This window comes from Candoia aspera, chromosome 15 (genome assembly GCF_035149785.1).
Source record: "Candoia aspera isolate rCanAsp1 chromosome 15, rCanAsp1.hap2, whole genome shotgun sequence".
Lineage (NCBI taxonomy): Eukaryota > Metazoa > Chordata > Lepidosauria > Squamata > Boidae > Candoia > Candoia aspera.
In genome coordinates, this window is record NC_086167.1 from 14,300,065 (window position 1) to 14,327,377 (window position 27,313).

The 27,313-nt window shown below is 49.6% G+C and overlaps 1 protein-coding gene across 1 annotated transcript in view; it reads left to right on the forward strand.

The window, feature by feature from the left end:
• NCOR2 (nuclear receptor corepressor 2) overlaps positions 1–27,313 on the forward strand; it is a 157,949-nt gene that overhangs the window by 74,147 nt on the left and 56,489 nt on the right. The window contains exons 12-18 of the mRNA XM_063315670.1: positions 617–795; positions 1,178–1,232; positions 2,567–2,665; positions 11,110–11,222; positions 13,155–13,327; positions 17,188–17,250; positions 25,500–25,642. Of these exons, the coding sequence (XP_063171740.1) occupies positions 617–795; positions 1,178–1,232; positions 2,567–2,665; positions 11,110–11,222; positions 13,155–13,327; positions 17,188–17,250; positions 25,500–25,642 (825 nt within the window). The remainder of the gene's footprint in view (positions 1–616; positions 796–1,177; positions 1,233–2,566; positions 2,666–11,109; positions 11,223–13,154; positions 13,328–17,187; positions 17,251–25,499; positions 25,643–27,313) is intronic.

Sequence of the window (27,313 nt, forward strand, 5' to 3'; positions counted from 1 at the left end):
TTCCATCACTCTTACATAGCTAACATAAAAGAAGAAGCTGGGTCATGCCCAAGAAACATCTGACCCAACATTGGAGTTCCCAAAATGACCCTCTGGGAACTTCACAAGCTAGGCCTGAAGGCTGCAGCTGTTCTCCAGTTGTTTGTCCCCTCCAGAAAATCATATTCAGGGATAGGTTACCTCTGACCATTGAGGTCTCCACATAGATGTCATGGGAGTTACTTACTTGCTTTACAGTGTCTCTCTCTCGTCCCCAATTCCTTGGTGAAACCAACCTCAACACAAATTCACCGTTAACCATTAGTTAACCCTTGATCATTCTCCATCCTCCATCCATCCCAAAAGACCCTGTAGGTTTATGAAAGGAAGCACAATTTTTTAAGCTGGTACCACTTGAGCTGTGTTTTGGGGTTCCAATGAAACACAAGACAATAATTACTTGGAAAGTGAGATAAGGCTTAACAGCAGATGGATGAATAATGAATGGAAGTTCATCTTCCTGCAATCCCAAAGGCCTCTTTTCCTGGCTTGTCCTCTGTCTAAGTCTCGGGCTGTTTTTCCCCCATGCTTTGCTTCCTCCCAAGGTCTCTCTGTCACCTTTTCTCCTTCCCAACAGAATCTGGAGAAGCAGATGCGCCAGCTTGCTGTCATTCCGCCAATGCTGTATGATGCAGAGCAGCAGCGCATCAAGTTCATCAACATGAACGGCCTTATGGACGACCCCATGAAGGTGTACAAGGACCGGCAGGTGATGAACACGTGGAGCGAGCAGGAGAAGGAGATCTTCCGGGAGAAGTGAGTGGAGAGTGGTGCTTCTGTTGTCATTGAGAACTGTTGAGTGCAGGCTAAGATGGGAAGTTCTTCACTCCAAGAAGTTCTTCACTCCATCTGTAGACAACCTGATGTCCCTTGTTGGTTTGGACATCTAACTCTCATCATCCCCAACTTGCGTGGCCTGAGACGAGGGATTTGGGAAAGCATAGCTCAGAGTATCTGTCTGCAGAGTATCTGTAGTATACAGGGTATCTTTAGTACCTGTAGGACACCCTCTGCTGTGCACCATTCAGCCCAGCTCTTGCTTCTGATGGTTATTTAGATAGAAATGTTGGTTGGTTGCTCCAACCCAACGTCTTCATTGTCGTTTTCTTAATTGCTTCTTTGGTCCCTCTGCTTCCAGGTTCATGCAACATCCAAAGAATTTTGGTCTTATTGCATCCTTTCTGGACAGGAAAGTAAGTGGATTTGTTTTAACCCTTTCCCATGATTGTCTTTTATCAAAGAATGCTCGTACCACTTGATTCCTTCCTTCCCTAACGTGAAGAAGCTGCTGGATGTTCTTTGTTGGCTCCCCAAATTCTGCTTACTGAAAGAATAACTCAGCCTGCAAACTCAAGGCCTGAAAGAACAGAAGACTGGGATCAAGTTGTGAAGTGGTTTCTACACAAGACACTTGTGTTCTGAGATCAGGGCTTCCAGTTTCCAAAAATGGTCTGTCTCCTAGATAACGTTGTTCAGGAAGTAGTCGAAGACTGGATTGTTCTCCCAGGCCTTGGTGACAGAGTGTTTCTGGAGCCCCTTTTTGGATTGTGTTTCGCTTTGTTTTATTTTATTTTGTTTTGTTTTGTTTTGCTTTGAATTTGTTTTTAGTACTCTGCTCCTCTGATCCATTATATTTTTCCTTTCTTGCAGTAAGTTGGTTTTGAGTTGAAAGCTGTACAGAAACGTTTGGCCTCTAAATTAAATTACGTTAATAAACACAGTTGGGTAATTTGTCAGCTACAGCAAGGACAGGCCAAAGGGTGCCACTGTTTGACAAGGCTATGAAGCCATAAATCTGGGACAGCAAGATGGCCCAGTGGCCTAGTTCAGACGCCACACCAAACTGTGGTTTGCTTAAACCTAGTTTAATGAATTGTACAAAACTCCACAAATTGCGACTTGGAGTTTTGTACAATTCAGTAAACTAGGTTTAATAACAAACAGGTTCAATAAACAGGTGCACCCCTCTGCCTGGAGCCCTGGAAAGAGTGTTTCTCGTACGGTAGCTGGCCGATCTTTGATCACAAAAAATTGAAACCCCAGATGTCTCTCATTGGGAACACGACATTATTAGGGCCCAGAGGTTACACGTAAATTTAAGGAGGGGGACAGACCAAAGACCCCAGTGAGTGATGATTGCAAAGTGGGAAATTTCTCACTAAGTATGTAAGCTTGGTTGGGGTTTTGCTCTTTTATTCTTTTACAGGGGCATTTTTCCCTGTGTTCAGACTCTTTAAGAACTCATCCTCAAATTTGGATGTATTTCTTCCCAACGTCCCCTATAAAACCAGAAACCTTGCCTGGGGCAGCCGTTGTCCAAGGAAACCCTGGGGAACTGGCCCACCCCTGTGTGAAGAGCTGGACATCCTGGTTGCCAAACCTCTTGTGGGTTGTGTTGCTTTGAAAAGGAGCCCCCCATCCCCAACTGCAGCTGAAGTTCCACACTGCGTTATCCAAAGTGTGCTTCCCTCCCACGCCCCTGTTATCAAGAATCACCAACCGGTGTGTTTTTCTTTTTTTTCCCTAGACGGTGGCGGATTGTGTTCTCTACTACTATTTGACCAAGAAGAATGAGAACTATAAGAACTTGGTGAGAAGGAATTACCGCAGGCGAGGAAAGAACCAGGTAAGGGAACCCAACTGGAAGCAGGAAGTGCCTGGGGACTGTTTGGGATTGGACGCCGACATTTTGCAGGCCTTGGTTCTGGTTCTTGGCTTTCTCCAGCCTGGTCCGTGGGATCCTTTCATCAGAGGTACCCCAGACCTTTCTGAGCCCATCTCTGAGAATCCAAAACAAATGCTTTGCCGCTGATCCGCTGTGTTTTCTCCAGAGAGCAGGGGTGCAGAGCCTCTGGATTTTCCAATCTGTGCTCTGCAGCATTCTAAACTTCCATGATTCCTGGAGAGACTGAGTGGAGGAGAAAATATTCACAGGAACATGGCTAATTTTCTGTCAAAGCTCTAGCTTTTTTTTTTAAGGTTTTTAACAACCACAAAAAAGATAGCTCTGGCTTTGCCTCTTGATCCAGGGTCCTGCAGCCTGAAAAAAATGGGGAAAATCCTGTTCTAGATATGGCTAAATGATAACTTCTGGTGCTTCTGTTCAGCATAGCCGAAGATGAGGTTGCTGGGCGTTAAAAAACCAACAGTAATGGGAAACCCCTAGTTGTTGTGGGTTTTGTTTGTGTGTGTGTGTGTGTTTTTGCCCCTGTGTAGTGCAGAAACAGCTGGGGAATCCAGCTTTGTGATTCCTCCTGTTTATTCCTGGAACTGTCTTTTTATTTTTTGCCTCCAGAGCTGGTTTATTTAGTCTGCTTATTAGGATGCCAGAGTTTGCTTGCTAGCTTTTAGGAGTTTTGATCTAAGACAGGCAGGAGACGAAGCATTACATCGTAGCATTGCTTTGGAGAACAAAAAAGGAAATCTGGGAGTTAATGAGGGAGAGATGCCCCACGTATTCGCAAAACTTGTGCTAGGAAGGCCGGAGCTGTGGGCAACAATATTGTAAAATTTCACCGCGTGGTGAGACTTGGAGCATGTTCAAGGGGTGATGAAATGTCTCACTCTCTTTACAGTTTCTGCTTTTACCTGTTAAGGAGCAGAGGTTGCTTTTAAAGGACCTTTTCATTCTCATTTGTGGTCTGTGTGGGTGGACGGTTTAAAAGCAAAGATTGTTGTTTAGGTGTTTTTCCCCTCCCCTCCCCTCCCCTCCCCTCCCTGGGTGTCTGCTGCTGCGCCATAAAACTCTGTTGTTCCAAGGTACCTTGTGTTGTGTCCTTCAATACTGGGGGGGAAAGGCATTTCATCTATTATAGGGATGTGTTTGAGTTCAAAGGGGCTGTAAATAAGATGCTGTGGTTAGTGTGTGACCCATAGTGACGGTGACCCCACGCCCTTCATGATAAAGGACAGTCCTTTATTTCAGAAAGCCGTCCTTTAAGATTTATTTAATTTACGTACGGTTTTGCTCTTGAATTTTCCTTTGTAAAGCAAAGTTATAAACGTTTTTTTTAATCCTTATGAACCTCTTTCAGATTTGCCCCCTTTTTGGTTCATTCTTAATTTTTTCCAAGTAAATACGGTCTCTGTACCCATAGTCTATATAGGGTGGGACCCAAAAGTAAGAGGCACCTGCTTGACATGTAGAAGGCTGTCTTCATCCTTTGGCTGGAAACCCAGAGAGCCACCATCAGCGGTGGCTAAGCTATCGTTCGGTTTGCTTTTAGCTTAGCAGCCGTGTTCAGAAAAACACACTTCCTTGACTGAGTTTCAGCCGTAGTGACTGCATTTGTACAAATGCCAAAGTTGTCTAGTCTTCCCTTCGATTTGTTTGGGTGAATTTCATAGGTTGAGCAAAGGCTGTTGACGTTTGTGGGAGGGGAGTGAAATGGCCCATCCTAGAACAAGATAGTTGTGCACGGATGGATCACTTCTGAACTTCTTTCAAGCTAGAACAGCCCGTTTCGACGTGGGAATCTTTTGTGATGGCACGTTTGGCGCTGTTTGGAAGTGGAGTGGTTGATTAAATGGGTTAATTCGAAACTCAGTGAAGCCTGCAATGTGGTATCATTCAGAAAACGGGTTAACCAAACTAAGCGGTCACGTGAAGACATAGTGCGTGTCTTGTGTGAATTCAGCCGTTGTGGATTAATTGACTAACTGTGGTTAAGGAAACCATGGCTGAACCCAACACATAAACTATCCATAGCAGCAGTGCTGACCTAGATACAATGGGCTGTGAGAATAATCTTGACGAACAGGAAGAAGAACCGCAACCTAGGACAACAGTCAGATAAGAGAAATCTGAGTCTGGGGCAGAAATGTAATTTGAGGAAGTGTCTCAGACTTGACCCTCCCTAGTCCTCTTGTAGATAAAGGCGGGGGGGGGGCACTTTCAATCTTGCAACATTCTGTTACTGTAACCCTATAATAAAAGTAGTTTTAGTATTCATAATTTTGGTTTCCTAGTCTGGTCTACTTCAAAGGGCTGACACTAGATGAATCACATTTCACTTTGTAACAGCTTGTTTGTCCCTAACCAAGATTGGGAACTGACCTATGGAGCTACTGGAAACTTGAATTCCTGTTACAGACTTTTCTGTGATCAGACAATTGGTTATTCCAGTTGGTGAAAGTAGTGTGAGACACCTAGATGGGCCAAGGCAAATATGGATGCTAGAAGGGCCTGAAATTGCACATACGTATTCTTAAAGGCAAATTCTTGTACAAGTACTTAACATCAGAGCTGGCTCAAATTCCTGCAGATACCATTTTGAGGCCCAACCCAGGTTTCCGCTGTCTCTTACATACAATGCTGGTTTTAAAATAAGATGACTTGGGGTCTCCACTTGCCTGATGCCAGATTGTTTTTCCTTCTCATGCTGTGATTGGGAAGATCTGTCCTTTTGGCTGTTCCATCTGTGTGTGGTCCTTGCAGTGAGAAGGCAACAAGAGGCATTTTCCCCCATGCCCAGCAAGCCCACTTGGTGGGGTTCATTGGAACGGATGCAGTAGTGACCACTTTCAAAGCAGATGGGAATGTGAGTCTGCAGCCAAGCTGGTTGGAAGGTCCCTGCTTTCCATGATAGTTGGCTATGGAATAACAATAACTGGAGAAGTTGGATGCAATAGGCACAGCTGCTGCCTTATATACCTTGCATTTTGGTATCTGATTGACTTGTAGAAATCAGGACAGCTAACCTCCTATTAATAATTGGGCCAAGAGATGTGTATGGAGAAGAAAAACAGAATCCTTAGGGTTCCCCCCCCCCTGAGTTTTGGGGAAGATTTTTTTTTCCTCTGTGTTTTCATATCTCTAGATTGCCCTTTATTATTTGATCCGCAAGATTCTTTCTTTGGTCATGCGCATTCCTTGGTGAGTTGGCCCATAGTTATGAAAACTCTTCCTGCTCCCTAGAGGTTCATCCCAAACATTTCGCAGAAATCGCCAGACGTCCTGAATCAGCTAGACCATTTTTGCACATGGGCTTCACCTTAAGTATGAGAGTAGCCTGGGGTTGAGGTGCAGGGGGAATCCATGCGCCAGCCAGCTGTCCTCTGTCCCTTAACTTTGTGGTTTAAAAAAAAAAAATTAAAGGAAGGGTAACTTCTGTGAAGCCTTTTCTGGATGAGTTGGAAACAGCTCTTCTACTAGCAAACTCGGGCTGTGCCAAGAAGACAGGAGAGAAAAAGAGGCCAGTGAAAAATTATGGGTGGATAACCACATGTTGCTATGTGCACTGGGTCAACCAACAAATACAATATGGTGACTAATGCAATGCTGGAAACAGGAGCATTCTTTTGGGTTTAGACCCTGACTTCCTTCCTGCTCTGGCCAACAGCAAGTGGTAGTAGAAGCTGTTGTTGGTAAAAGGTGGAGGACCATCTCCTTCAAAGAGAACAGAACTACTCAAGTGTGAAGTTGAGGGTCCTTCCAGCTGTGGAGTGGGAGAGGAGCCCAGGAGACAATGTTTTTCTCTCATTGTGCCGTTCCTTGGGAACTGCCTGACACTAGAGATTTGGGGCATCCCTCCCAGCTGGGGTCTAAGAAGGCAGAGTTTTTTCATGGAGCCATTTATCTCCAGTGGGGTGGACATTGGAGCCCTGAAGATTTCATTAGGGTTACCTTTGTTAGGTAGGTGCTCTATTGATTTTGCCTGATTGTGCTGTGAATGGCTGGCAGACCTTCTGGGGGCCAGCAATATCTATCTTTAAAAAGTGAAATGAATTAAAAAGGAAAGGAGATCTGGAGGACAACAAGTTGGGAATCTTCTCGGAAGGCAGTGGTATATAAACTATTTCAGTAAATAGTTAAGTTGGGGTTAAGTTAGCTTTAATAAAGCTTTGGTTCATGCAACACGCTTGGGAAGGTTGCAGTGGGGGTCCGAAATCTACTTGGGGGGCTGTTTGTAGCTTAGCTTTGTTAAAAGCCAGCTGTTATCTTAGCAGACTGTGTGATCTGGGCCTGTTCCTTAAGCCAGGATAAGGAAGGTAGGATGGTTGGTTTGTGGATCACAAACGATGTTGGTTTAGGATTGAATGTGTTATGTGAACGCAAGTGGGGTATCCCTCTAGGGAAATATGTGCTTGCAGACCAAGGTAAACAAATGTCCCCTCTGCTCACTTCAACAAACTGACAAATAGGGAGAGCAGGAGAGGAGCACGCTCCCCTTCCCAACCAGTGTTCAACTCATTTTAGGGTGGAAGAAAATCTGCCTTTGTGGTTTGAACAGAAGGCTGTGTTGACCCAGGACAAAAATGTGTTTGTGTGTTTCCTTTTGGCCCAGAAGGTTTAAAACACCGCAGGCACAAACCTCAGCAGCATCTAAGAGGGCTTTGTTGCTCTGCCATTGGGAACTGGGTGTCCACACAAGCACGCGTGTGTGTGTGTGTATGTGTGTGTGTGCACGTGTGTGTGTGCATGCCCCCGGGAGGACTCCATCACCCCTCCCGAGGCCTCAAAAGCCGATGGTCGGCAGCGGGAGAGAATTGTGCTACAGGGTTAACGTTGGCATCTGTCGAGATGAATCACGCCAAGGCTGCGGCCAACGCAGAAGGTTCCCGGTGACGAGAGTGGTGGTTTTATAGCTCATGACTCATCTCGGCTCGTCGACGGAGAGCGGCCGTGTTATTCCAGGAGATTGCAAAATCATAACAGGAATGTCGTGGCGAGTCTACGGCTCAACTATGCAAATCCCCAGGAAGCCATTTGAGCTGGAGTGCGTGAAGCACGCTGCACGGGGATGGCCGAGCGATGAAGAGGCCTCGGGGACAGCAGGCCGAAGGGATGCTGGTAGTGCTGAGCTCGCTAGGAGAGCAGGCCTGGGAGGTGAGCGGGTCCCAAGGGCGAAAGCAGGGTGCTGCTAGGCGAACGTTAGGCCGGGAAACGCCCCCCACCCCACCTGCTTTTCCCTACAGCCAACGGCACCTCTCTTCTGTCCTTCTCTGCCCCGAGGAAGGGGGCTTCTTAAAAGGACAGGTTGACCCCCACATTGGGGAGGGTGGGAGCTTTTCGGGATGCGCACAGGAACATCTCCGAACGTGCGGGAGACGAACAACACGAAAAGTCCTCTCTCGTGCCCAATTCATCAGTAGTTTCCCACTAAAAGCTGAGCTAAACAGAAGAGGGGGGGCTGTAAACGCAAAACCACCCCCACTCTTGGAGGGCACACAGGGAGCAGAAGAGGTTGTTCCTGGTACGCTTAAAGTGTGCCGGGAAGGGATGCCAAGAACAGGTCCCGAGAAGGGGAAACACAATCGGCCCTTTGGAGGCACAGCCCGGGAGCGCTGGCCAACGTTGCAACGGCCGCACGCTGTTTACAGCAGCCCGTGTGCCGTGGGGAAGATAAGCTATCGTGCCGGGCTGGTGTTTCCCTGGTGATCGGTGGGCGTGCGGTGCCCTGGTGTGGGCTTGCACAATGGTGTGTGGGGGGGACCCTTCTGGCACGCTGGGTTTCCTTGTGGGGTGGGGGGAGCGGAGGAGCCGGGCCCTACAGGATGCAACTGGAAATCGGAGCAAAGGTCGGGCGCTGTTTATAATTAATGTGTGGAGGAGAGGGATGGTGCCAGCAGCCGCCAGGCATTCAATGCTTTGGGAGGATTTTCAGGCTGGCGGGGCCCATGGCTCCCAGGCAGCGACGCAAGAATGGGGCGGGGGGGGGGGGAATTCGCAAGCAGGGTTTTTGCAACCCTGCAAAATGATTTCAGGCAGGAGGGAGAGGCGTGACAAGATAGTGCTGGAGAGGAATGCATTCCATTCTGAGCTTGGGGGTGGGGGTGGTGAAAGCAGATGGTTTTCTGCAAGAGATCAACAGCAAGGCTACAACTGTGCTCTTCCCGGCTTGGAAGGGGCCCTGGAGGCCATCCAGCCCAACCCCCTGCTGGGTGCAGGAATCCAAATTGGAACATTCTTGACTTGGGTGTCTCTTCTGAGGCGGAAAAGCTTGCAGACGCTCCATGCCGATTTGGAGGAGGGCCATCCGCAGGAGGCCTGACTCATTTAGGCAGAAGTTCACCAGGCTCGTGTTTGTCAGAGAGATGTGTCACAGCGAGCTTGGAACAGCCTGCTCCCAGCCTGCCAAGCTCAACCCCCTGAATGCTCGGGGCGTTAGAGAAACAGAAAGCTGGTGCTCGTTTGATTCCTTGCTGGGTCTCGTGGTTACAAAGTTGGAGTAGGACCAATGAGAGCAGGCGTGTAGTCCACCTTGTGCCTTGGCAGCTCAATGGCCTACCTCACAGGGGTGTTATGGTAATAATATGTTGTGGGGATAAAAATACGGGGTTGTGGGTGCAACAGTTTTGTATTTGGGGTTTTATTTTTGTAAGCTGCCTGGAGCCACTGTGAGTTGGGCGGCCATATAAATATCTTTAATAAATAAACAATACCCCAGGAAGGCATGTTCCGGACTCCTGGAAGAAAGGGCATAAATCCAATTAATAGTCGCCACCTGGCCTTATATGTCCAGATAATAATTTGGATGGTGCCCTTTGCCTGCTACAATCACCAAACTGAGGTTGAAATCAAAGTGCGTTAACTCTTCATTCGTTACACCAGCAGCATTGATACGGGGCGGGATCTGCATTGATTTGGTGATTGATTGGATGGTCGGATCGAGGTCCTGCCTTTATTGGCACAACACTGGGCTGTGTGTGTGTGCGCGCAATGCGCCCTCCTATTTTTCCCAAAACAACAACCGTGCAAGTTCAGTTGGGCCGAGAGAGAGGCTGGTCCAAAGTCATCCAGCTGGCTGGCTTGTGCGCCAAAGGCAGGGCTACACTTCGTGGTGCCCTGGTTTCAAGTCCAGCACATTAGCCGCCCGGCCAGCCTGACTCTCTAAGAAACCAACTAAGTGATGGTTTCTCATGCAGAGTGCTGTTTTTGTTGAAGTGAATTGAAGCGGATTCAGAAGCGATACAAACGGTCCACTCCTGAGAGTTGTCGGCACGGCTTTACTCAGGGGTGGCCGCAGGGTGTGGTCAAAAAAGTCAAGATGGCCGGGGCGGTGCAACCAAAGCCGCGCCTGTTTGTTCGGGGCATCTCCTGGCCTCTGTGTAACTTGGGCCACCCAGCTTAGTCATCTGGACTGAAAACCTGCCAGTGTGTTTGCCCGTTTTCGGAAAAGGCACGGCTGTAGCGGGGTGACAGCAGCTCGCTCCTTTTCGCGGAGATTTTCCGTTCAAGATTTTTTTCTTTGCTGGGCTCTGTTCTGCTGCAGTTGGGACTGGAATTCCATCAGGCGTGGTTGCGTGCATCCTCACATGCTTCGGACCTGTGTACAGGAGCGTGTCATAATAGAACCATGCAGTATGAAATTTCCTTCTAATAAACCCGCAAAAGAGAGGACAGTCAGTGGCAAAGCCTCTGTGGTGCTTGTTCGAACGTGCATGGGGATATGAGAAAGTAGAAAGTGTAGAAAAAGTCTTGGGCCTGTAATAAAACTGTCAAAACTCAGCTGGCTAAAATTCTGTGGGGATAAAAAGGAGGAAGAACTGGAGGACTATAAATTTAATAGGTAAAATTCAGAAGAGGGGCAAATTTACTCCCACGATTACTTTTCTGTGCCCCGAGGCTTTTGAATTGCCAGTTTCTCTCACTCCTTATTCCTTCTTACCCACTTCCCAGATTTTTTTTAGCCTGAAAGGAGACTGGTTTGTTTTTCAACTCCAGGGAATTGGGGTTTTAAAAAGGGACACACTTTTTTTCTCTGCAAATTGTCCTCCTTTCCCCTCCTGAGGGCCTGGTAGTGAATCACGCCCTGAATTATATTCTTTTTGTTTGTGAGCTACCCTGGAAGTCCACGTAGTGATAGGCAGGATGCAAATACTGGAAACCAAGCTGAAAGGCATTATCATTGCTCTGATGACAGATAAAACGGGGCGATCCGATGAAATCAGAACATGAAGGTGCGCAGATGCTTTTCTTGAAAAATGTCTAATTTTTTTTCCTCCGGGTGTGTGCGTGGGGGTAGGAAACAGCATGCTGGCTTGGTTTGAAAGTCACGGTTCTGAAGTTTTAGTCTCATCCAGGTGCTCAACTTACTTACTTTTGATTCTCCTTCCCACTCGGAGCAGCAGCAGCAACAGATGCCCCGAAATAACCAAGAAGAAAAAGAGGAAAAAGAGAAGGATGGGGAGAAGGAAGAGGAGAAACTAGAATCTGAAAATGACAAAGAGGAACTAGCAAAGTAAGTTGGAGGGTGTTTGCTTTCCAAGAACAAAGGTGGACCTAACACTGCGTCTGTTTCTTGCTTTGGTCTTTGTGACTCGGCCGGCGATGCGTTTTCTTCTCCAAAAGCTTGCTGCAGAACGCAGCTCGGTCTCCACGCTGCCTTCGTGCATCCCTTGATACAATTGGGGAGGAGATGGATCTCCTAAATATAGGCTGACCATATTTCCTTGAGACAAAAACAGGATGTTGGGATGGCAAAACGGGGCAGGGCTGGGCGACGGGCTGAATCGGCGGCAGGAATGTCTCCGGTTTTCTCGGGCTGGGAATCTTCGGATTCCTTCGTTTGCGAGAGGCAAGGCTGGGCTGGAGAGTCGAGTGAACGATTGTCCCCGACAAGCCGTTCCTCCTCTGGCTGTGCTTTTACGTTCTTTTCTTCCCGCCCTTTCAAGGCAGGAGCCAATTGGCTCGCCCTTTGACCACCGCCTATCAGCCGATCCTGTTTTTTTCTTTTTAGGTTTCCCGCCGGGTTGAGCTCTGTGGCTTTTTTCCCACCGCTTCTGCCGAGCTCCCCCTCCTTCCACCCAAAGTCAGACTGCCTTCTGACAGGCTGGCGGGAACTTTGAAATTTTTAAGTAAGGTTTTTAAGAAAATGGGACAAAATGGACTTTTATATTAAGACGACGGGATGGTCTGGAAATGTTAAAAAAACGGGACTGTCCCATTCAAAACGGGACATATGGTCAGCCTACCTAAATAGAACCCTAAAACGCTGCATTTGCTGCATGTGTTCCTCATTCTCCTTTCTGACAGGGATGAAAGAGGATGTAGGTGATTTTTTTTTCCTCCTCTTAAACTCAAGGAAGCATGGGTTGAAAAGAGCATTTCTCAGCCACCAAGTGTGTGGCTTGCTGCAGTTTTATGCTGTGGGTCTCCTGCCTGGAAAACATTTTTCTTCCCAACCTTGGCCATTTTACACTTCAGGCATATCGCAACAGACGAGAGTGGGCCTTGAATATATGGAAATCTGGCAGATAGGCTTGAATTTGCCTTCCTGCAAGGGAGATTATCAACAGCCTTCACTGCCTCGCAGCTCTGCGGGGGGTGGGGATTTTGGTTCCCAGAGTTGTCAGTCATGATCATGCTGGCTGGGGAATTCTGGGAAAGGAAGTCAGCAGATCTGGAAGGTGGTGAGGATGGCCAAATGGAGGACAAGATTGATGGAACCTCCATGTGAACATCCTACCTGGGGACTTCACCCAACATTCCTTGGGGGAGACACTTCAGGGGCACCATCCAGGGAAATAGCTTTACCTTTTTTAATTAAAAGGGGCCAATTTGTCCTCCAAGATCTCTTGCAGGCCACGTCTGCATCTGGCTGGATGTTCAGCGGAGACCCACTGGGCTCCATCAATGGCCCGAGTTCGATTCTGTAGAACCAGGGGCAGATCTGCCGGCCCTCGGCGCAAATTCGCTCCAGGATACATCGCATTGCTCCGAGTGGTTGCAACGGTGCTGAATCTAGAGGTCTTCCTGCAGTGCGCTGAGTAGTTACCAAGTAGTTTCCAACTAGAGTAGCAAAGTTAACGATGGCCGTCAAGGGTTGCAAAAATCCCTTGGAAGCAGCACTGTGCCTTTGAGTTTACAGGGAGGGGAAATGAGCATTTCTAGACTTTGATGGAAGAGTTGGCCATCTCCCTCTAAAGCTTAAAGCCTGAGCCTTGGCTGGAAGGAGCGCTTGGCATGGTTGCATGTGCATTTCTCAGCCAGTTCTCTCCCCCTTCCACTTTTGGGAAACGAGAAAAAGGGAAGCCAATGCAATTTGGCTGCCACGATGCTCCACCTGTCTCCGCTGGGCCTCTCCGCAGCCGCAGCCAAGAAACCTCAGCGGCCTGCAGGAACCCCCAGCTGAGATCGTGCCTGTCTGTTTCTCTCGTTCCGGTTCGATCAGGGAGAAGAACGAGGATACGTCAGGCGAGGACAACGACGAGAAGGAGGCCGCCGCGTCCAAAGGGCGCAAAACAGCCAACAGCCAGGGCTGGCGCAAAGGGCGCATCACGCGGTCCATGGCCAACGAGGCCAACCACGAGGAGGTGGCAGCGCCCCAGCTGAATTCTGAGCTAGGTACGTCCCCGTTGCTGCGTCGGTGGATGGATTCGGGGATTTGCGTGGGGGGAGCGAAGGTGGGAACCTGTCAGAGCGAGGGCTGAAAGAACAAGGTGGGCGGGGGTGTGGTGGGTAGCTCAAATTTATTTTTTAATTACATAGTGCTGGAAAAGGAGACACACACACACACCCCAAACCCAACATGCCAAATTTTCCAAGTGGGCGCATGAACAGGGAAAGAACGGAAGCCATTAGCAAATACCGTATGATCGCTTCTAACTTTATTCTAACGAGCGACTGGCTTTCTAAACAGAGGTCGTTATGTTAATCTTTCACCTAAACTAGGGAGAAGAATAAATGAGAATGAATGAATGAGTGGCGTGGTTGAATTATCTATCTATCAAATTTTATTACTGCCCATCTCCCCCACCCCCAAAGGAGGGACTTTTTAAAATTAATTTAAACGTAGAATGAAGCCTTGCTTTCCCAACTTCACTCTCTTTTTTATTTGGGAGTTTTTAACCGACAGACAATATAGGTGGGGACGTCAGAACTGCCCTGCATGGCGCTGGTTTTCTAGGCCAACCTTGAAGGACGTGCTAGGAGACTCGTTCCAAAACACGGGTGGAGCCAGCGTGAAGAAGTAGGACAGGAGATGACAAATTCTGGATTAAAATCCTTTAGAAAGCCACTTCCTTCTCTGCAGGCTTGCAGGCTTCTTGGTAGATCTGGGGAAATTGCCTCGCATGGCCACTTGAGGGCCTTGGAGAACTGAGAAACCTCCTCTGGAAAGGGGTGGCATGTAGTTCACCTGGGTTCTGGACTCAGTTAGGCTTAGCTTGAATGGGAAGACCTGGGAGATGAATCCACTCCGGCTTCAGGTGATGAATGGGCGGAGAGCTGCGCTTACATGGGGTGGGATTTTAGCTGCATGCTTGGTGTTGGTGGATTGATTCTGTTCATCTCCTTTGGGGTCCTCTTTTATTCCTGAAGATACAGAAATCAGAATCTTAAGGTAGATGGGTAAGGGTAGCAGCATCTTGTCTGGTTAAAGAGCTCAAGATGGTTTTGCATGTTGGGGTGACTCGGTGGTGTTCTGAGTCCAGGGAAATTAAATTGAGTTTGTGGTCCTTTGGATCTTGCCTGCTTGATCCGGTACCTCTGCTGCAAGATTAGAATTAAACCCCTCTATTTTTTTTTAAGTCTTTAGGAATCAAAACGTGGGGGTGGGGATGATGGTGATGTGGTAGCAGAGGGCTTCTAGAGCTATAAAAGTCAGCTGGAGAGCATTCTTTGTGTTGACATGAAGGTAATGAAAATGCGGCTGCAAGGAAGTTTATCCGTGCAGCTTCTGTGCTGTTGTTTTTTTAAATTTCTTGGAAATGCTGCACTTTATAGAAACATCCTTTCTGCAGACTGCTTCCAGGTCTCCAGCTGAATGAGTGAATCAAGGCCCGAGATGGGAAACTGGATTGTTTCCCAACTCCAGATTTACGTGTATTAGTAGAGGTGTGGGGAGGGTACTTATGCCGTATCCAAAGCAACGTTGCCCATTTTGGATCTAAATCCTCTACTGGACTCGGGCCTTCCTCCACTTGAATAATTAACTATTCATTTTAATATTTGCCCTTGTATGGTTTTTTAGGCTTGGTTACTACAGTGCACTCTACAAGGGGTGTCCCTTGAAGACAGTTCCATGCGTTAGTGCAGAAGGGAGAGAACATGTCCTTTCCAGTGGGTCTCTGGGGATACCAGTTGTGCTTTCTGCTTGTGTCGTCCCAGTTTGAGGTCCTGATAACACCCCATGGTCTTTTGCAGAAGCTTTTGGGCTGGGACTATGGAAAGGGGCTTCCCAGGTGTTTGCAGCCTGCTGAAGTTGTCACCAGCCAACCGTAGGTGGACAGACAAGACCCAGGGAATCTGCATTTCTCTGCTAGATCTGGAAATGCTTTGTCTCTCAGCTCCGTTGGCTTCTGTGTTGGGCGCACGAAGCTCAATACATTGGTTTCCCTGCTGTTTCCAAAATAGCACTGAAATAGTGTGGTGGACCTGTAACGGTATGTGGGAATGGCCTTGGGAGACAGGAGGAAGAGCTGCAGACTAGGCAGCAGTCAGAGAAGTGGCAGCCAAGTCTGCAGAAGGAAGGGGACCATGGCAAGCTTCTCAGGAGGGACCCTCCCTCGTTTCTTGGACTGTAAGAGAGAGGAGGGAGAGAGGCACTTTCAGACTTGCAAGATTTTGTTAATGTAACCTTATGGTAAAGTTAGAGCTGGTGCTTCTGGGTGTGCTTGTTGTCCGGACTACCTCGCAAGGCTGACAGAACCTCCTTTCTAGGGATTAAGGAGGCTAGCTAGCTTCTACAATGCTCTCTATTCCAGTGTTTCTCAACCTTGGCAGCTTTAAGATGCGTGGACTTCAACTCCCAGAATTCCCCAGCCAGCATACTGGCTGGGGAATTCTGGGAGTTGAAATCCACGCATCTTAAATTGGCCAAGGTTGAGAAACAAACACTGGCTATCAGCCATGGAATAGAAATCTCCTTCCTGACCAGGTGATGTGCATGTCTGGCTGCCTGTGTGCGCATGAGCATGTTTGCTGGACCCAGGTTGTTTTTTCTCTCGTAGGAACACGTGGTTGGCAAACAGGGACACGCAGGAGCAGTTTGAGGTTCAGAGTTTTGAATTTACATCCTGGCAGGAGATTCTCTGCTCTCTTTGTGTTCCCCATCCAGTTTTCAGCACCTGCCCAAGCCCAGGACTTGGGTTAGCCCCAAACAAAAAATTGTGCAAATGGCAAGCACGTGTGGAAGGGAGAAACACAGCCTTCTGGGTGTGCTGATCCCAGCTCCCATTGTCCCCTGCCAAAACGCCCCTGGCTGGGCAGGCTGGAAGGTTGAGCTGAGAAGTAAAAAGGGTGAAATAAAATGTTTTTGAAAGGGAACCCAATTTAAGCCAGTGAACCCCAGTTTGGGCGGTGGCCTAATGATAAAAGAAACCCCTCAGGCTGGGTCGCACAACACGCTGGTCTAAGGTGGTTTCTGGTTGTGTGTCATGAGAACACAGCTGCCCAAAGACACACACGCACAGCCATGGCCCTCCAAGAACTGGGACAGGAGCCGAATAAAGGAATTCATGCCAAACACGGACCAACCACCTTCTCTTTTCCATCCTCCATCCAAACTTAGCTTCAGGCTGAGCCGATTCTTCAGACATCCTGACTCCCGTTGTTCGTTCCTGGTTTGGAGAAAGCCACGTTTGATAGGAAGGGCAATTTGTCACCCTTCCACTTTTTATTCTGATGCTGGATCTGTAAATACTTGGCCAGGAGATTGGCAGTTTGTTGTTTCCCAGCAGCGTAGGGACTTGCGCGCTCTCCTGGCCCCACTCCTGCTTAGCAGGAACTTGCTTGCTTTCCAGAAGGAGTGCCTAACCCAGAACCTCCGGCTAGATCTCCCTTCCAAGCCTCTTCCCATGGCTGCATTCCCCCCCAATGCAAAAAGGAGGGGAGCTGGGAAGACGATGGGGACAGGTGGTAGAACCTGCAAACCGGACCCGGGATATATTTCCTTACGTCCGTCTCCGTCCAGCAGCAGCCCCTCTGTTTTGACCCCTTTTCTTTTGCATCTGAAATCCTTTTTGCTGGAGATGGGTGTCAAGGCCACCCTGGGTAACACAGATGGTGGCAATCTTAGCAGGAGACACCCCACCCCCCCGTGGAAAGGAGGGGACGAGAAACAGGGCTGAAGATTGAGAAGCGAAGCCTGCAACCTGCTAAGATTTAGGAAGGCTGTTGCAAATTGCGCATTGCTACGTTGTGCGTGCACGCACACACCCTGAGAACCCTGTTTTTCCTCTAGTAATATTTTCTTTTCTCCACAGCTGCTTTGGAGATGAACGAAAGTTCTCGCTGGACGGAGGAGGAGATGGAAACGGCTAAGAAAGGTGAGGTGCCGATTTGTTTTTCTTTTCACGTCGCCCATTTTGAGTGAACGGTGTTTGGTGCTCGGTGGGGTGACCCTGTCCCTTGTGCATCGAGGGCCATTGTGGGATCGAAGGGGCTTGGCACAGCTGATGGAAGCATGCCACCTCAGCTTGCGCAGCCTCCAGTTGTGAGCAGTCAGCTGCAAGGCCAAATAGTGCATTTTGTGCCGCACAAAGACAGGAAGTTGCTAATCCTGCAAGGAGACAGTGTGAAGAGCTACAGTTGTGGGTGAGGATCTGGCCCAGCTTAGGAAAGGTCCGGTGTCCTCTGTCATGCATGTCAGGCCAAGCCGGGGAAGAAACAGTGCCCAGGGGTGGGGGTGGGTGGGTCTGAGTAGGGCAGCCTTTCTCAACCTTTTGACTCTGGAGGAACCCTTGAAATATTGTCCAGGCTTTGGGGGACCCCTGCCCATTCAGGCTCAAATATAGGCCAGAGGTTACAAAATTGTGATATTCGTTTCACGGGTAGGCCTGTATAGATGCACCAACAGTGTTCTTAAACTGAAAATGAAGAATGAAACTTACCTCTTTCATGTGAAGTTGCCCGAACTTGAGATAACTTTTTAAATAAATCGTGATCTCCCAGGGAACCCCTAGGGACCTCTCGCGGAACCCGAGGGTGCCACGGAACCCTGGCTGAGAAGCCCTGGAGTAGGGTTTTGGTCTACCCCCCGCGCAGTGTTTTGTGGTGGGCGGCTCAGGGTGACGCTGCAGATGGCCCAGAAATTGCGTGGCCCGGGGCAGGCAGCATCGGTGTGTAGCTCCTTGTGAGAAGTGAGTTGATGTGGAGTCCCTGGTGGCGAGCAGGAGTCTTAAGCAAAGGAGGAGAGATTATGTGTCGCTGGGGGAGACAAAAGAAGAACGCGCCCTGTAATTAACACCGAAGCAAGGAGAGACGATGACAGGCGCAAGGAAGTTCTTGCTGGGTGGCACTTTTATTGTGAAATAGACCCTTGATCCAACAGGCTGTCCAAACATTCAGCAGCGGCTGTAATTGTGGGCTGGGGTCCTCTGCTGGGAGATCTTGTGTCTCGTTTTTTTCAAAGCAGCCGCCCACTTGCCAGAAGCCAAATAAATCCCTGGCCCAGAAGGAGAATGGGATTCATTGGAGAGCTGGCATATCCTGGCAGCGATTTAAGGCAGTCTTCTGTAATCTGGGCACTCTCCAATGGAGGGGGAGGAACTTCATCTCCCAGCATGCACCCGGCTGCTTGGAGTTCTGGGAGTTGCGCTCGACAGATCTGGAGGATGTCCAGAGAGGAGGGTCATCTCCCACACCGTGGGTGGCATCTGGAACTTCAGACCTCCTCAGGGGTCCCGTGGGTCTTTGTTGAGGGCCATCCAGCTGTTGCTAAAATGACAGCACCGTACCAGCAATATGTAGAAGTGACAGCATGGCTGTTCTCCACGTTGGAGATGCAGGGATGACTTGGCTTGCGACTTGATGGGATTGGCACTCTACCCTCCCACCCAGCATTCTTCTCACCCTTGCCGTTTGGAAGGCATTTCTGCAGCAAGCTGAGTAATGCCTTGGAGGTGTGAGAGCAAGCGTTGAGCGCCGCTCTCAGTGCCTCACCTACCGTGTTGCTTTGCCACCTGCACACTTGGCTGTCTGACATGACGAGCTTTATGGAACTGAGCTGGGCTGTTTACATTCCGCTGGAGAAAACTCAAGTGCTGACTAAGTACTGGAACCAGGAACAAGAAGGCCTAGTGGTTCGTAATGAGTACAGTTTTATTTTCTCCGTCCCAGTTCATCATGCCACTTGCTGTCATATTTTGGATGGTGCAGGGAGGAGGATGCTGAGCTGTAACATGGTGTCTCCTCTTTGCATTGGCAGAATGCCAGGGAGAAACCTGAGCCAGGCTATAGTGCTTCAGATTATAAATAAGGACTCACATCAACCAGATGTTTGTGGGAGTTGAAGTCCCTCAAATCTGGAAGGAATGAAATAGGGGAGATGGGCTTATCCAATGGAATGTTTCTTATCTATACATTTCCACCTTCCCACAAACAGAGAAAACTAACAGATTCATTGCTGCAGAACTGAGCTGTAAGCCCCGGGCCTCATCTGCATTCCCCTACGGTCAATGGGACGTTTGCATGCTGCAAATCAGTTGCTCCGAAAGCTCCAGAACATTCTCGAAAGCTCCAGAACATTGCCTTTTTTTTTAGACCCGGCTCCTCTCGGAAAGAAGACCTCTCAATTCAGGGGAGGTCCCCTGGTGTGGTGGGGGTCATCTCCTCAAGCATCATCCTCTTCCCCTTTTGAGATTCAAATCATTTTCCAAGTGCTCTGCAAAACTCAAGGTTCTCTCTCAGTTGAACAGAATGTCCTGGGGATGGATTCCGGGGTGGGGGTGGGGGGGCAGGAATCTGGAAATCTGGGTTTTGATTGGTGGACCGTTGACCCTTTCTTTGGCCAGGACACCTAAGTGATCTGAAGTTTGGAGGAGAAACGGATCCAGTTTTGGAATCACTATGGTTCTCTGGACTCATTTTTCTCCAGATCCCCTTCCGCAGACTTGTTGTGGAGTGCAAATTCTGGGAAATTTTGGTACGGACATTTTCCTTTCTAAGGAACCTTGAAAACTCCTTTGCGTCTCTGTTTCTGCCTTCAGGTTCTGGATTTAAAATACGGCTCTTTGGGATAATACTTGACCTTGCGGGCATTCGAAGGAACTCCCTTGGGGTGTTTTTATTACAGTACAGTGTGCGCCTCGTTTCCTTTTTCCTGCAGGCTGTTTTATTTTGATCTGTGGTTACTGTTAGCTGTTGTTGGTATCCTCTGATGGCAGGCTAGAAGGTGAAAATTGTTTTCGATGAATCTGTGTTTTCTTCACTTTTTTTTTTTTTTTTTGCTAAGAATGCTGCTTTGGGGGAAAAAAAGAATTGGTTTGGTGTGCAGTCAGTGCATGGCAGTTGAGTAAATCCTTCTAAGTTCTGTGCATTTTCTCGAAGTAAGGAAATGGGTTGTTTTAAACAGCACGCAAGTCAGTAGGAATGGCAGCGTCTGTGTCGACTTCTTCCGCTTTATTGGCTTTTAATCCCGGGTCAGCGTGTTTAGTGAGGGGTGTTCTTGGAGACGGGGCCCCATCTGATAACATTTCCCTACCACCCCCATTGCCAACACCCACCCCGACCTTCCCAGAGAACGGGGATGCCTTGCAGAAGAGGATTCTTTTAAAAGCTTGGAGGACCCCCATGCCTGATTAATCAATTATTGGAGTTAGCCAATAAATAAACTGAATGGAATGGAGTTTGCAGTTGGAAACCTTGTTTGGAACACGAAGCTTGGCCTCTGATGAGCTTCCATTTGTATCCAGATCTTGGCTTGCTGGAATTGAGAAACCTGTTAACTGAGGACTTGATTATTCCCAGACTTACTCAACTGGGCTTTTTGGAAATAAGGCGAGTCCATGTTTCTGCTCCTTAATGACCTTTTGAAGAACGGGTAAGGGGATCCTGTTTGTAAGACTTTAGGCTGGACTAACTAGCCGGTCTTGCTTGAATTAAGAGGCCCTTTAGACAAAGATGCCCCTAAAAGAAGGTCTTTTAGCCCCCTCTCCCAGCCCCTCAATCTCCAGTAGCTGACTGAAAGTGTCTAATCGAGGCTCATACATGTATGCAAATGAGTTGAATTTGCATAATTTATACCAGCTGCAGAATTCAGCTTTTTTTTCCCCCTCCCCCTCCTCCTCTTCTTTTCTTCTTGGCCCTCTGATTTTTTTGGCTGGCAGGCTTTCTGCAACTTGGTGGCACAGCCTAATCCAGAACATCGGGTCCTGCCCACCCTTTGAAGTTTGCCCCCACCTCCCCCCCGACCCCTGGGCTGGCCGGGCAGGAGCTGTGGGTCGAGGAGAAGGTGGGGGGGGGGACGTTTTCCTCGAGGAAGTTCAGCCTAGGGGCCCCTGCTTGGGCACTCAGCTGAGATTGGGAGGGGTGATTTCACACCCCAAAGCGCGCTGCATTTGGGGTGGCAGGAAAGATGCAGCTTCTTGCACGGGGGGGGGAGCATGCCTCTCTCAAATTTTGCAGTTGGGGGGGCTGTGACTCCCCCCAGTAAGCGGGCCCCCTTTCCACCCCCCCTCCCCGCGCTTCCGGAGTCCTGATCTAGCCCCGCGAGGGAGCCAAGAGGTCTGGGTCCAAATCCAGCCTCTGGGGAGAAACGGGGGAACAACAGGCGCGGGGGGGCGGGCAGCGGAGCCGCGGCCAAGAACAACCCCTTTGATTCACTTCAGAGAGAAGGAAGCTATTAAGAAACGCTTTGTTTTTTTCCTGGATCCCTTTCCCCGGCTGTTGACATTCAGATGAGAGGGAGCCGGGGGGAAGCGCTGCCAAGTCGGCCGCGCCCTTGTCGTCTTGGGCCGGTGCCACGCCGCTGGTGGACGCTGTCTAGAGGTCACATTCAGACGGAGCGAACTTCTGGGTCACCCGGGGGCGGCGGCGAGGCGGGGAGGGGGGCCGGCTCCCCGCGGCGCTTTCTGCCTCCTCCCTCGTAAGCCGCCCCCTCCTCCCCGCCGGGGAAGCAGGCTGCGCCGCCTGCGCCTTTGCGGCCCCGGCCGGGAGCATCTCCCAAACCTGCCTCTTTGGGCCGCCGCCGCCGCCGCCGCCGCCGCCTCCTCCTCCTTCCTCCTCCCCCGCCCGGGCACCCGGAGGAGCCGCGCTCGGAGAGGCGGCGGGAGGAGGCGGGCGAGCGAGCGAGCGAGTTGGCGAGGCTGGGAGCGGAGCGGAGCGGAGCCGCCGTGCGCGGCCGCCTTTGCGAGCGCCGGGGCGCGAGCAGGTGGGAATCCAGGAGGGGGATCGGCCGGGAAACCTGCCCGGGGGAGGATCGGCCGGCCTCTGCCCCGGTTTGGACCCGGGCAGCGGGGAGCCCTGCCCGGAGCGGCGCGGAGGCTGGGCGCAGCGTGCCCGTCGGTCCGCTGGGGCTGCCCGCGGCTGGCGAGGGCGCGAGGGACGGGCCGGCGCAGGGGGCGACGGAGCCCCCCGCCCGCCCGCCCGCGCGGCTCTCCTGTGGAGTCCCCCTCCTCCTCGACCCGGGGGCGCTGGCTTCGTCGGGTCCGGCCTCCCCTCCCTGCGACGCCCGCGGGTCCGCCGCGCCCCCCGCCCCGCCGCCTGGTTCCGGCCGAGCGGCCAGCAGGTGACTCGGGCAGAGGCTGTAAGTGGGGACGGGCAGGGTTGGGGGGCCGTGGAAAATCGGAGCCGTCTGGAGTGTGCGAGGTGCGGAAGCGGGGGAAGAGAGGGAGCGCCCTGCCGGCTGGCCGAGAGGGCCAGGTGGGTGATGCCCAACTGCCGTGCCCTCTGCTCCGGACCTCCCAAGGCACAGATGGGGCAGGACCGACGGAAGGGGTTTCCCCGTTCTTCCTCCTGAAAAGGCAGTTTGAAACTTCGCAGCCGGGACTCCCTTCCCGGGCAGCGGTGACCTGGAGGCAGGCGGGCAGATATGGGGGGGTGGGGGGGGCTCTCGGTGGGGGGCCTGTCTCAGCTCTGGGACGCACTGGGTGTTTCCTACTGGCACAGAGCTGCTGACATTTCTTTCCCCAGGCGTGCATGTGTGTGTGTGTGTGTGTGTGTGTGCCCATATCTGTGTGTGTGTGTGTAATTATAGTTTTGGAAAGCAGGTGTTGGTGTCTTTATTGGAGGCGCTGTAAAGATAAGGGCAGCTGTGTGTGCCAGTCGGCAGCTGCAGGGGAAGACGAGCGGTGGGTATGGGGCGAGCACTGGGAACCAGGTCCAGCAGGCGTGATGCCAGCCGGGGCTGAAGGCTATCTGAGGCTCCAGAGCCTGGGCATTTTTCTGCTGGGCACAGTCACCAGGGCATTTTTCTGCCGGGCACAGGGACTGAGGCATAGAGCCCCGTGGTTTTGCCAGTGACTCCTCCCTGCCTGTCAGTGTTCCGATGGGGCTTCCCAGCATGCAAGATTTGATCTGATTGCCTCTCTTTTGCCACATTTCAAGGTAGCTTATGAGATCTTTGCAGAGTTCAGGAAGAGCATCTCTCTCCCCTCCATATTGACCCTCACAGCCCTAAAAGGTAGACTTAGGTGAGATGTCGCTTTAGCCCAACACCCCAGCAGCGAGAATATAGATTAGGACCGGACACGAGTTCAGATCTTACCCCTGACCACAGAGCTGATGGCATGGAGCCAGTCGCTTGCTAGCTTGCAGTCTAGTCTGCTCACAGACAGATGGCCTTACAACAGCCCTGTGAAGCAGGCCATGCAGGATCCCTCATTCCAGAGAGGAAGCGAAAGGGAACAGAGACGTGACGTCCCAAAAGATTAGTGCTTTTGGGAATGATAGAAAGAATTTGGGGCAATCCATTCCAGGCTGCTAGCCTCCTCTCTTCGAAACGAAGGCGAAAACGGCAGGCATGTCCCAGGGAGTGTTTGCAAACTCTTAGAAGTTTCATAGGAACGTTGGTGTTGGTGCAAGCCCAGCGGGCTGGAGGGAAAAACAAACAAGTTTCTAGTCCTTAACGGATGCCAAGGAAAACAGTGTCGCAAAGAATTACCTTCCCTATCCCCAAGTCAGATGACAAACAGATGAAGCAATTCAGTTTGCACCCGATCCTCAAACGGAGCCTGTCGAAGGCAAAGTTCTCAGGCAGTTTTCCCAACCTCATAACTTCTATTTTTATCCCCCGCCTTTATTTTATTTTATTTTATTTTTAATCTGGAGAAGATTAACCGTTTTTACGGCTCTAAAGAGAGTTGTTCCTCCTTTGGCAGAGTTAGCGTTGTTCCATTTAAACGGCATCACCGCACGAGCGACTCGGTTTGGCTGCGTTTTGGGTTTTACGGGGGGAAAGGTTCTCTGCGAGGTCTCCCTGAGATTCCAGCTGTTTTTGCTGCTTTCCTTGCTGGCTAGTGTTTCGTCTTTTATCGTGTCCAGTTGGGGCTTCAGCGTGGTGGAGGTCTTTAGATACACCTTAGTTGCTTTGGCCTTAGTTGCTTTGACACTTTTGGGGTCACTTTTGGGGTGGGGGAGAACGGATGGCTAAATCTTGGAGGATGTCCTGGCAGCAAACACCTTCCCAGCTAAGAGCAACGGTCAAAACGATGGACTGGATCCAGCCTTTATTTTTAAGCCCGTGGAAATCAATGGGACTCTTCTAAATAGGCGAGGCCTGAAATCAACCGATTCTGTCTGTCTGGGGGAAGATAGATGGCTTGCTAGAGCAGGAAAGCAGAACACAAATCAAATGGATAAATACAATGCTATCACAAATGGCACACCGGTTGGCGAGCTGGCCAGATATCTACGGGGGCGGACTTGGAGTTCTCACGGTCATTGTTCTGGGTATTATATTTCTTAGCAGTTGATGGGTTCAGCTCCAAAGTTGTCCTTTAGATGCTGAACCACCATTCCCAGCCAGCATCCCTCATCATTTGCCATCAAATCCCTCCCAAGGAAGGCCTGCTGAGCTCACTCCCTCAAGCACGCAGGAAGCAGAAGCTGGTTGTCACTTTCTAACTTGGACTGTTGAGAATTGAAGTTGGCTTGGCCCTATTTCAGAAAGCTTGCTTTAGGACAACATCGGTGGCCAGCCGTGACTTTATTATTATTATTATTCTTTCCCCAGTGATTTGTCTCGTGTTACACTTAAGGTTTGGGTTTTTAAATTTTTTTTAAATGAGATAGGTGTAGAAAGGATGCACGGCCCCATTCTGTGACTGTGTAGCTCTTGCTGACTTTCTATTAAGCAGAAAAGGGCAGGGGGGAATTTGAGCCCACTCAGCTTGTCTTTTTAAACAGGTCTTCCGTTTTTATCTCCAGATGTTAAGCCTCAGTGCTCAGAACATGCTGGCAAACACCTTTTTGAAGCCATGAAAGCTGGCCATCAAGGCTAGAGGCTTTAAAAAAAGAAAAGAAAAAGAAAAGCGTTCTGATACCTTATCTGGTTTTAACTCTTCTGACTTATTTAAAAAAATAATGTATTTATAAGATCTATAAACCACCTTATTCCAGAGCCTCCAGGCTATAGAAGACAAACACAGTACAAAGAACGATATAGTTTAAAAATAAGAATAAAACAATATATTATGATCTTACACTCCACTGCAGTTGTCTGGATAGCTGTTGGTTTACTGATGTAAACGAACATTTTAGAGTTGCTTATTTTTCAAACCAGTCTGCCCTGTCCAAATCATCATTGATACTGTTTTCACCCTTCTGACTGGTTCCATTATCCCCATCCGACCCACAGGTCTTCTTGAACATGGACGCAACTGGTCAGCAATTGCCCGGATGGTGGGGTCCAAGAGCATCTCACAGTGCAAAAACTTCTACTTCAACTACAAAAAAAGACAAAACTTGGATGAGATTCTGCAGCAGCACAAACTGAAAATGGTAAGCCTGGCGGGTTGTCTTCAGAACATTGCCACGTCCCCCGATGTGAGCTTGTCCTCCGTAGCTGTGGTTCTTACCTTTCGCCGAAAGTGCTAAAACGGTGTGTCTGGGTGTGTAACAGCCTTGGGGGCCCAGCTTTGTATCCAAATGTTTTTAGTCCAGAGAAAAATATTTGCATTTGCAAAGCGGGCAGCTGGTCGTTGCGGGCAATGTGCACATTCGGGTATGCAGCAGGTGAGTTTTTCTGACCCGAGTGGAGGTGTTTCTTGCTACCTGTGAGTGTTTAAGTGTGTAAGTGTGTGGTGTGAAAGCAGCAGAGGGGGAACCGCGATCTTGGACTGCCATTTAGAAAGCTGGAATTCTTAGCCCTAGTTTTGCTCAGATGGAAAAGTGAGCTTGTGATGACAGATGTGGTTATTTTTAAGTGCCCCAAGCCCTGTTGATGCGGGTGTTTCAGGGCACCCTGCTCTTCGGATGAATGTCGGCTCAAGCCACACTGCCACGCTTGCTTTGCTGCTGCCAAATCTTCCCCTTTTTCATAATTATTATCCCAAAGATTTATTTCTTGCCTTCCAGCTAAGGGGCTGCAGCAAGGCAGCGTTCGATAAAAACATGAAGCCATGTAAATCACGTCTAAAACAGCACAAATAAAACCACTGGTTAAAAAAAAAAGCAAATAAAAGCGGTGTTCAGTCCCAAGGCAGCAGAGGCTGAAGGCCTTGGACGTTGTGGGATGAAAGTTCTTTAAAGTATTAGGGTAGAAGCAGAAGTGGGAGACGTTGGAAAAGCTTAAGAGGACTGAACCCCCAAAAGAGAATGAAGTAGGCGCCGGGGAAATATTCCAGAAGAGGGTAGGGGCTAGTCTTGGGGGAAAAAACCCACTCCCCACCTTGAATCCCACTGTGAGGACACTCCGATCAGGGGCTCTGGGGGTCAGGCTGGAATAGATGGGAGGCAGGGGGGTTGACCTCAGCTAAGCCAAACAGCGCATGACATTAAGCCATATCGTGACCTGCTCCAGCTGAGTTTGATACACACACACACAAAAAAAATGCCTCTTTCTTTTCTGCTTTTTTGTGCTTTTCCTTCCCTTCCACTTTTTCTTAATTTCTCTCCTTTCCAGGCCTGCCTGGGTATCTCGAGCAACCTTTGCAAAAACCCAGAAATTACGCCAATAAAATTCTTTGTGGCATGGAGATGAGTGGTATGGCCTAGGCCCTCTCTGTGCGTGTGCGCATGTGCATGCACCTATCCATTGTTTTAAAAAGTTGTACAGCAGAGAAGAACAGCAGCTGCTGCTGTTCTTTTTTTTTTTCTCCCCTGGGCCTCATCTTATCGAAAGGATCAAACAGGGCAAGGCAGAGGAAAAGTAATTTAGCGGGATAAAAAGAGAAACTTTAGCAATAAGGATGGAATTTGCAGAGACAGAAAAAGAGAAAAGTAGCAATCGTAGAGATTAGCAGAGGAAGAGGCAGCAGATGGCAGAGACTGGCGTGAAGCAGACTGAACTATGCTGAGGTAGGTCTCACCGTTGGTCGCCCAGGCCAACTCCTAATTTGGTGGACCTACTGGGGCAAAAAAGGGAAAGGGGCTCCTGGCCTTCTGCTGTTCCCCTTTTCTTTTTCTTTCTTGGATGGTGGTCCTTCTCACAGTCTTGATTCAGTCTCTTTG